Source organism: Myxine glutinosa, chromosome 14 (genome assembly GCF_964187855.1).
Source record: "Myxine glutinosa chromosome 14, kmMyxGlut1.1, whole genome shotgun sequence".
Taxonomy (NCBI): Eukaryota; Metazoa; Chordata; class Myxini; order Myxiniformes; family Myxinidae; genus Myxine; species Myxine glutinosa.
Genome location: NC_136274.1, coordinates 7,340,684 through 7,351,823, shown reverse-complemented (window position 1 = coordinate 7,351,823; position 11,140 = coordinate 7,340,684). Strand labels below are relative to the sequence as shown.

Sequence of the window (11,140 nt, the reverse complement as noted above, 5' to 3'; positions counted from 1 at the left end):
TCCATGGAATGGTGTGTACTCACACGAGGTTGTGGATTCATACCCATCTAAAGGCAAAAGGATTAAGGATTTCGATCCAAGCTACTGGAGACCGTGAATTGCCAATACCGCCACCGGAATTAAACATCTGAGCACACCACCTGTGGGTAAAACCACGTTTTCCATTTGAACACACCACCTGTGGGTAAAACCACATTTTCCATCTGAACACACCACCTGTGGGTAAAACCACATTTCCACCTGAACACACCACCTGTGGGTAAAACCACATTTTCCATTTGAACACACCACCTGTGGGTAAAACCACATTTTCCATCTGAACACACCACCTGTGGGTAAAACCACATTTTCCATCTGAACACACCACCTGTGGGTAAAACCACATTTTCCACCTGAACACACCACCTGTGGGTAAAACCACATTTTCCACCTGAACACACCACCTGTGGGTAAAAGCACATTTTACATCTGAACACACCACCTGTGGGTAAAACCACGTTTTCCATCTGAACACACCACCTGTGGGTAAAACCACATTTTCCATCTGAACACACCACCTGTGGGTAAAACCACATTTTCCATCTGAACACACCACCTGTGGGTAAAACCACGTTTTCCATTTGAACACACCACCTGTGGGTAAAACCACGTTTTCCATCTGAACACACCACCTGTGGGTAAAACCACGTTCTCCATTTGAACACATCACCTGTGGGTAAAACCACATTTTCCATTTGAACACACCACCTGTGGGTAAAACCACATTTTCCATCTGAACACACCACCTGTGGGTAAAACCACATTTTCCACCTGAACACACCACCTGTGGGTAAAACCACATTTTCCATCTGAACACACCACCTGTGGGTAAAACCACATTTTACATCTAAACACACCACCTGTGGGTAAAACCACATTTTACATCTGAACACACCACCTGTGGGTAAAACCACGTTTTCCATTTGAACACACCACCTGTGGATAAAACCACGTTTTCCATTTGAACACACCACCTGTGGGTAAAACCACGTTTTCCATCTGAACACACCACCTGTGGGTAAAACCACGTTCTCCATTTGAACACACCACCTGTGGGTAAAACCACATTTTACATCTGAACACACCACCTGTGGGTAAAACCACGTTTTCCATTTGAACACACCACCTGTGGGTAAAACCACGTTTTCCATTTGAACACACCACCTGTGGGTAAAACCACGTTTTCCATCTGAACACACCACCTGTGGGTAAAACCACGTTCTCCATTTGAACACACCACCTGTGGGTAAAACCACATTTTACATCTAAACACACCACCTGTGGGTAAAACCACATTTTACATCTAAACACACCACCTGTGGGTAAAACCACATTTTACATCTGAACACACCACCTGTGGGTAAAACCACGTTTTCCATCTGAACACACCACCTGTGGGTAAAACCACCTTCTCCATTTGAACACACCACCTGTGGGTAAAACCACGTTCTCCATTTGAACACACCACCTGTGGGTAAAACCACGTTCTCCATTTGAACACACCACCTGTGGGTAAAACCACGTTCTCCATTTGAACACACCACCTGTGGGTAAAACCACATTTTCCATCTGAACACACCACCTGTGGGTAAAACCACATTTTCCACCTGAACACACCACCTGTGGGTAAAACCACATTTTCCATCTGAACACACCACCTGTGGGTAAAACCACATTTTCCATCTGAACACACCACCTGTGGGTAAAACCACATTTTCCATCTGAACACACCACCTGTGGGTAAAACCACATTTTCCACCTGAACACACCACCTGTGGGTAAAACCACATTTTCCATCTGAACACACCACCTGTGGGTAAAACCACATTTTCCATTTGAACACACCACCTGTGGGTAAAACCACATTTTCCATCTGAACACACCACCTGTGGGTAAAACCACATTTTACATCTAAACACACCACCTGTGGGTAAAACCACATTTTACATCTGAACACACCACCTGTGGGTAAAACCACGTTTTCCATTTGAACAGTTTTTCAGAACAGAACATTTGAACATTTGAACATTTGAACAGAGCCAAACAGTTCAATCTTGGTTTCATCAGACCACAGAATCTTGTTTCTCACAGTCTGAGTCCTTGAGGTGCTTTCTTGCAAACTCCAAGCGGGCTTCATGTGTTTTTCACTGAGGAGAGGCTTCTGTCTGGCCACTCTGCCATAAAGCCCAGATCGGTGGAGTGTTGCAGTGATGGTTGTCCTTCTGGAAGTTTCTCCCATCCCCACACCGGATCTCTGGAGCTCGGCCAGAGCGACCATCGGGTTCTTGGTCACCTCTCTTACCAAGGCCCTTCTCCCCCGATTGCTCAGTTTGGCCGGGCGGCCAGCTCCAGGAAGAGTCCTGGTTGTTCCAAACTTCTTCCATTTAAGAATTATGGAGGCCACTGTGCTCTTGGGAACCTTCAATGCAGCAGAGATTTTTTTGTGGGCTTCCCCAGATCTGTGCCTCGACACAATCCTGTCTCTGAGCTCTGCAGGCAGTTCCTTCGACCTCATGGCTTGGTTTTTGCTCTGATATGCATTGTCAGCTGTGAGACCTTATATAGACAGGTGTGTGCATTTCCAAATCATGTCCAATCAATTGAATTTACCACAGATGGACTCCAATCAAGGTGTAGAAACGTCTCAAAGATGATCAAGAGAAATGGGAGGCACCTGAGCTAACTTTCGAGTGTCATAGCAAAGGGGCTGAATACTTTTGTCAATGTGATATTTCAGTTTTTTCTTTTTAATAAATTTGCAAAACTTTCTAAAATCCTGTTTTCTCTTTATCATTTTGGGGTATTGAGTGTAGATTGATGAGGGAAAAATGAATTTAAACGATTTCAGCAAAAGGCTGCAACATAACAAAATGTGAAAAAAGTGAAGGGGGCTGAATACTTTCTGAATGCACTGTATATGGGGCTTACACCTGGAATCTTTGAGTCATAAACCTCGTGCTCAGATGGGAATGCCAAACAAGCCAATATATTTATCCTTCATTGCAATATACCTGTGATGTTACCTTCCTGCGTCCATTCACTGTTGCTCTTTCAAGATACTGGGTCATTGCCATCTCACGTCATGGACCATACCTACCGAAGACCTTTTCAACTATTTTGAACACTACATCTCAAATTGACCCATTGTTACCACTCCTTTGGCAGTTAATCTTAAACCCCCTGTCATTCAGCCATTACATGATCCTCAAAACTTATTCAGAAAACGGAAATGGGGGTAGAAAACGAACCCAACCTGCTCGTGTCCTGGCAGTAGGTGTACACAGCCTGCTTGATGAGGTGACGGTTTGATCGGCGCATCTCCTGTGATACTGCTGTCATCCATTCCTCGACAGGGCCTTCTGTTGGAACCGCATTGAGGAAGGGCATCTCCTCACCCTCAGTAGATGCCATTGCTGTCACCGCCATACCCTCGATATTGCAAGGATTCTCAACAAGCCGGAGCAATGCCACATTGTCAAACATCTGACAAATGCAAAGGTCACACATTTCAGAGAAATTCTCCTTTTTTTCCTGGATATTATAATACGGTTGAATAATGATGCTTGGTGTTGGCTTAGCGGTTAGGGTGCCGGCTTGGGATCCTAGGATCCTGGGTTCGAATCCCGGTCGATCGCTGAATTAACGCCAGGGGGGTTGACTCAGCCTGTCATCCTTCCGAGGTCGGCAAATTCAGTACCAGCTTGCTGGGATGAATGATCCCGGTGTGGACCCCGGATTAGAATAGGTACACCGTAACCCTGCGCATCGTAAGAGGCGACCAATGGTTGGCGTCAGGAAGGGCATCCGGCCATAAAAACATTGCCTCAAACAGGGAACCATGATTGTCATGGGGCCCGCAAGAGCTAACCCCCGCTCTAGCGGGGAAAATGGCCTTAAAACGATCATTCATTCATTCATTCATTCAATGATGACGTGCAAGAACTTAACATTATTTGTATCAATTTATGACCCACATGCCTCCGTCTCCACTCCACCCACACTCATGATCAAATAACAAAACATTATACTGTCATTGAAGAATGTGTGTTTGACCGGCACATACACCTGAACCACTGGACGGAATGAGTTTAAAAACCGTTGTTTATACTCGGGATGTACACGGAATGGTTTCAGGTGGTAAAATAGTAATATTCCCAGGGATTTAAGGTGGGGGAAGACTCCAATTCCTTCTAAGTAAATGTAGATGGTCTTACACCGCTTTAGGTGGGAGGCGGTATTACAAGTCAGGAAAATACGCCAAATTTAACCCGGACGGACACAAAGACGGGTTGTTTACCTGTGTGTTTGAAAAGGAACTGCCAAATGATGATATGATGATGGGAGTATCACCTGACTTGTGTGAATGAATGAAAAGCAAAATATTTATAAAACCGGTTTGAGTTCCAGGCAATAATGATCAGATAACCTTCGCTATATGCTCCTGAAGTCCTTCAGGATCCTTCTTGCAAAGAATATTCAGAAGGTCATCATCCGAGAGGAAGAAGAAGCGGGGAAAGACGTTGCGTTTCGAGTCCAGGTAGGTGCTGAGTCTCTTCTGGGAGATCTCAAGACCTTGGTTCAAGGCATGTAGCTCAGAAAGCCTGCCCGGTTCTTGGCAACAACTCTTGATAAGAGGGTTCTTCGTGGTATCCACCATGATCTAGAGCAAAACCACCACATAAACATAAACCTTCTTAACACAGTGATTTTTCGTTTGCCATGTTATTCCCCACTTCCAATGGTTTCAACGTCAATTGATTGAATTAAAAATTAATTCATTGGAAGACAAAACAGCGTTCCCAAAAATAACTCAAAAAGGCCCAGCAGATCAATGACCTCACCTTCTTGAAGCGCCCATCGATATCATCAAACCCACTGGCCTCATCTGGAAGTTGAGCACGAAGGTCTCCCCCAGTGAAGATGTTCTCCAGATACATCCATTTTCGCTGCACCAGCAGCCATACCTGTAAAAATTCATCTTTATCATCATCTTAACGTCGGGATCATCGTTTTCACTCTATTAGAAAGACCGAGTTTCAGTCAAGTGTAAACAAAAGTCATAATAGTGATTTGAAAAAAAAAAACTAGTACACCCGCTTACTACAGAAGCAGCAGGGGGAGTCATGTTATTATCCTTATTATTATTGCCATTACTTATGTTAGATCAGGTCATTGAAAAGGTCAGGGGAGTCATGTTATTTCCTTATTATTATTGCCATTACTTATGTTAGATCAGGTCATTGAAAAGGTCAGGGGAGTCATGTTATTATCCTTATTATTATTGCCATTACTTATGTCAGATCAGGTCATTGAAAAGGTCAGGGGAGTCATGTTATTATCCTTATTATTATTGCCATTACTTATGTTAGATCAGGTCATTGAAAAGGTCAGGGGAGTCATGTTATTTCCTTATTATTATTGCCATTACTTATGTTAGATCAGGTCATTGAAAAGGTCAGGGGAGTCATGTTATTATCCTTATTATTATTGCCATTACTTATGTCAGATCAGGTCATTGAAAAGGTCAGGGGAGTCATGTTAGTATCCTTATTATTATTGCCATTACTTATGTTAGATCAGGTCATTGAAAAGGTCAGGGGAGTCATGTTATTATCCTTATTATTATTGCCATTACTTATGTTAGATCAGGTCATTGAAAAGGTCAGGGGAGTCATGTTATTATCCTTATTATTATTGCCATTACTTATGTCAGATCAGGTCATTGAAAAGGTCAGGGGAGTCATGTTAGTATCCTTATTATTATTGCCATTACTTATGTCAGATCAGGTCATTGAAAAGGTCAGGGGAGTCATGTTATTTCCTTATTATTATTGCCATTACTTATGTCAGATCAGGTCATTGAAAAGGTCAGGGGAGTCATGTTATTATCCTTATTATTATTGCCATTACTTATGTTAGATCAGGTCATTGAAAAGGTCAGGGGAGTCATGTTATTATCCTTATTATTATTGCCATTACTTATGTTAGATCAGGTCATTGAAAAGGTCAGGGGAGTCATGTTATTTCCTTATTATTATTGCCATTACTTATGTTAGATCAGGTCATTGAAAAGGTCAGGGGAGTCATGTTATTATCCTTATTATTATTGCCATTACTTATGTCAGATCAGGTCATTGAAAAGGTCAGGGGAGTCATGTTAGTATCCTTATTATTATTGCCATTACTTATGTTAGATCAGGTCATTGAAAAGGTCAGGGGAGTCATGTTATTATCCTTATTATTATTGCCATTACTTATGTTAGATCAGGTCATTGAAAAGGTCAGGGGAGTCATGTTATTATCCTTATTATTATTGCCATTACTTATGTCAGATCAGGTCATTGAAAAGGTCAGGGGAGTCATGTTATTATCCTTATTATTATTGCCATTACTTATGTTAGATCAGGTCATTGAAAAGGTCAGGGGAGTCATGTTATTATCCTTATTATTATTGCCATTACTTATGTCAGATCAGGTCATTGAAAAGGTCAGGAGAGTCATGTTATTATCCTTATTATTATTGCCATTACTTATGTTAGATCAGGTCATTGAAAAGGTCAGGAGAGTCATGTTATTATCCTTATTATTATTGCCATTACTTATGTTAGATCAGGTCATTGAAAAGGTCAGGGGAGTCATGTTATTATCCTTATTATTATTTCCATTACTTATGTTAGATCAGGTCATTGAAAAGGTCAGGAGAGTCATGTTATTATCCTTATTATTATTGCCATTACTTATGTCAGATCAGGTCATTGAAAAGGTCAGGGGAGTCATGTTATTATCCTTATTATTATTGCCATTACTTATGTCAGATCAGGTCATTGAAAAGGTCAGGAGAGTCATGTTATTATCCTTATTATTATTGCCATTACTTATGTCAGATCAGGTCATTGAAAAGGTCAGGGGAGTCATGTTATTATCCTTATTATTATTGCCATTACTTATGTCAGATCAGGTCATTGAAAAGGTCAGGGGAGTCATGTTATTATCCTTATTATTATTGCCATTACTTATGTTAGATCAGGTCATTGAAAAGGTCAGGAGAGTCATGTTGTTTCCTTATTATTATTGCCATTACTTATGTTAGATCAGGTCATTGAAAAGGTCAGGAGAGTCATGTTATTTCCTTATTATTATTGCCATTACTTATGTTAGATCACGTCATTGAAAAGGTCAGGGGAGTCATGTTATTTCCTTATTATTATTGCCATTACTTATGTTAGATCAGGTCATTGAAAAGGTCAGGAGAGTCATGTTATTTCCTTATTATTATTGCCATTACTTATGTTAGATCAGGTCATTGAAAAGGTCAGGAGAGTCATGTTATTTCCTTATTATTATTGCCATTACTTATGTTAGATCAGGTCATTGAAAAGGTCAGGAGAGTCATGTTATTTCCTTATTATTATTGCCATTACTTATGTTAGATCATGTCATTGAAAAGGTCAGGGGAGTCATGTTATTTCCTTATTATTATTGCCATTACTTATGTTAGATCAGGTCATTGAAAAGGTCAGGAGAGTCATGTTATTTCCTTATTATTATTGCCATTACTTATGTTAGATCATGTCATTGAAAAGGTCAGGAGAGTCATGTTATTTCCTTATTATTATTGCCATTACTTATGTTAGATCAGGTCATTGAAAAGGTCAGGGGAGTCATGTTATTTCCTTATTATTATTGCCATTACTTATGTTAGATCAGGTCATTGAAAAGGTCAGGAGAGTCATGTTATTTCCTTATTATTATTGCCATTACTTATGTTAGATCAGGTCATTGAAAAGGTCAGGGGAGTCATGTTATTATCCTTGATATACACCTCAACACGCAAGCCCTTTGACGGAGAAAACCACTTAGGGTGGGGGGGGGGGGGGGGGGGAGTTGGGGGAGGAATTTAAGTTGCTACAACCTCCATTGTGTGACCCTTAGTACTCATGTCAAGTCTGATTGAGATTGGACAAGTAACGACCGAATATATTGCAGGACAAAAATCAGTCAAACAGAGAGACACGACAGAGACAAATCACATTCTTTATACAGGGTCCGGCTGGGAGGTGTGACGATTTTCAGAAAACTCGTACACAGTTATTTTTAGTCGAATTTCAATTTTTATTTTTTTTAAAGACTACATATATAATGCCATTTAATACACTGTAACAAAGACATTTTAAAAATGTAATTCATGTTTGAATTGGGTATAACAATGCAAGTGGGGGGTCTAGCGCATGCGTGATGGCTGTTGGTTACTCGTTGTTAGGTGCCATTTCAGTAGCCATGGAGCTGTGGACGATTGAACTTCTTTGTTGTTGAGACGTTTATTCAAACGGATAGTTCGGTGGTGCTTACACAGCGCAGATTTCGTACTCACTTCAATGTTGGTCGACGTGGCGCCGTTCCGTCTCGAAACACGATATTGAAGTGGGTAAAAAACCTCAGGACAACTGGATCTGTGAGGCCGGGAGCAGCTCGGGGAGGTGATCGAACCGTTAGGACCCCGGAAAACATCGAAAGGGTTCGACAAGCTGTGGAGGCCAGCCCTCGTCGGTCAGCGGTACGGCACGCTCGCGCTCTACGGATGTCAGATGGATCAGTTCGTCGAATTTTGCACTTGGACCTTCATTATCACGCGTACAAAATCATTGTGGTTCAAGAACTGCAGCAGAATGATTTCGTACGGCGGTTTACGTTCGCAGAAAGAATGCTGGAACTGCTGAGGGATGCTGCTGTGCTGAGAAATGCTGGAACTTTTCCGCACGTTTGAAAGAATGCTTGGACAAGAACGGCCGCCATTTAGATGATGTCATTTTTCAAACATGAATTACATTTTTTAAATGTCTTTGTTACAGTGTATTACTATTACATGGCATTATATATGTAGTCTTTAAAAAAAATAAAAATTGAAATTCGACTAAAAATAACTGTGTACGAGTTTTCTGAAAATCGTCACACCTCCCTGACGGACCCTGTATAATGCTTTGTGAGAAAAAAATTATTCTTCAACCAATCGACTCAACTCGGTATAACCTCCACCTCCATTCTTTTAGGAATGTGGGACATTTGTTCATTAAACATACAAACATGTTGTATTTGACCCCTTTACTCCCCTTTTTATGTTCTACATTTGCCCCATCCCTTCACTATCTTTCCAAACGAATTTATCTTCTTCCCGCACTCCTCCCATTATTGCTCGACTCTGCAATCATCCTCCTTTCTCTTCCCATTCTCAATTTACGTTTTTACATTTCCGACACAAACAAGGAAGACGATTTGTGCCTGGTATTAAGAACCGTCGACAATTTACTATAAGTTTAGTTTGAAAATGAAAGTCGGTGAAATTCTTACATACAATGTCAATTGGCTTATTAGAGAGCATAAAGGCCTAACGCAGACTGGTCACCTCGATGACTTCATTTATGAGGGACAGAGTCTTCGCCCATGCCTGCACAGTAGTGAAGAATGGCCCAATGTGCTGGCTTCCCATCATACTTTGCAGTAGCATACTGCTGTCATCAAGGTTCTGCAATATGACATCTGTTCCTCCCAGGATGAAGCCACAGTCACGCTGGCCAATCACAGACTGCAAAATAGTGAACTCCATGACTTTCCAGGTGTCCACCACCTCTTGGATACCCTGGAAAGGTGCAGGAAAAAACAAAGTAAAAAGGGAAGTTATGCTTTTCGGTCTCCCATTGGAAGCTCAGCATTACAGTGCCTCACTAGGCCACCACAATTAGTAACCCGGAAAGGTTAGAATACATCAAGATGTTTAATTATAGATAATTAAAATTAAATTAGGTCCCGTTCCAAAATGTCTAATTTTTGTAAAAAGGTAATAATGGATTTCTAATGTCTTCATCAGAAATAAGAAAGTCAGATTAATATTGTCTCTCAGAGATGTTACTCTTTCCAGGTAAAGTGCATCTTCATGGCATTTCAACAAACCAGTGCACGCTATCCCGAGGGAATGGCAGGAAGGGTCGTGTTATTATCCTCTCTGGGGTACTGTGTATAGATTCCAGTAGATCTAGGTTCTGGTCCGTTATAGTCTGTTGTGAACGCAATAAACATATAATGAATGCCTCAAGACGCAGATAATGACAAATCTGGGCAGCAGGGAAGAGTGGGGGAAGAAAAATAAATAATCAAGAAATCGGGACAGTTTGGAGAAACTTTTTATCCCATATTTTTTTTCATTGGCACCGTGGTTTATATTATGGGTGCATATTATGTGCATCCATCTGAGCTATCAATTTAGCAATAAGTTGGAAACTCAGGATTGTTTCTTGTTTATTATTTTTTTGTATTAGTGACTGTCCCTATTCACCCGTAAAACGGGGTGAATAGGGAGAGCCATAAAAATCCTATTTATTCCTATTCAACCCATATATGGGGTTAATAGGGACTATAAGTTGCTTTTTAAAAAAACAAGAGAACACTTTCAACCCAAATATCAACAAATCAGTATGGTTATCAATTTTCAGCAAAAACAGTTTCCGAACTTTTTTTCAGTTTGTGTCCCTATTCACCTTGCTGTCCCTATTCCCCCCATTTTAAGGAGATTGTTGTTGCTGCTGTCATGGTGGCTGTGGATGTTGTTGGTGTTTGTGTTTTCCTTCCATGTACTTTTATGTATTTTTCTCTTGCTTCGAGAAGTATTACTATATATCATTTTGTGTGCTCCTTTAATGTCCTTCTAAAAGGTTCCTGCTGTTGTAGAATAATAAATAAGACTCTTTGCTCACCTTCACTCTTTCATTCCTCTTTTATCCCGCCTCTGGAACAAACTCCCACACTCCCTTCAATCCCTCTCCTCCCTCCAGGTCTTTAAAACAGCTGTTCACCACCATCTCTTATCTTCCCCCATCCAAAACCCTGATCTTTTCTACCCCCGCTAATTCACCCCAAATCCGCCTCTTTCAATCCGCAAATTCTTTCCTGAAATTCCTAGTAGTGTTCATTTGCTTTATACCGTGTACCCCACCTCTCACAGCACTCCCCCTTCCACAGATCTACCAACGCTCCTGTTCTCTACTGTTGTTGTGCTTGTGTGCTTCCCTCTCTCCCCCTGTTGTCTACCACTCCCTTAATTGTATGTTTT

General features: G+C 41.0%; 1 protein-coding gene across 1 annotated transcript in view; it reads right to left on the bottom strand.

Annotated features, from left to right (window-relative positions):
- DNAH10 (dynein axonemal heavy chain 10) overlaps positions 1-11,140 on the bottom strand; it is a 313,006-nt gene that overhangs the window by 134,154 nt on the left and 167,712 nt on the right. Inside the window, exons 32-35 of the mRNA XM_078767939.1 lie at positions 9,440-9,673; positions 4,881-5,003; positions 4,466-4,699; positions 3,293-3,522 (exon numbers count right to left, since the gene is read on the bottom strand). Coding sequence (XP_078624065.1) covers positions 3,293-3,522; positions 4,466-4,699; positions 4,881-5,003; positions 9,440-9,673 — 821 coding nt within the window. The remainder of the gene's footprint in view (positions 1-3,292; positions 3,523-4,465; positions 4,700-4,880; positions 5,004-9,439; positions 9,674-11,140) is intronic.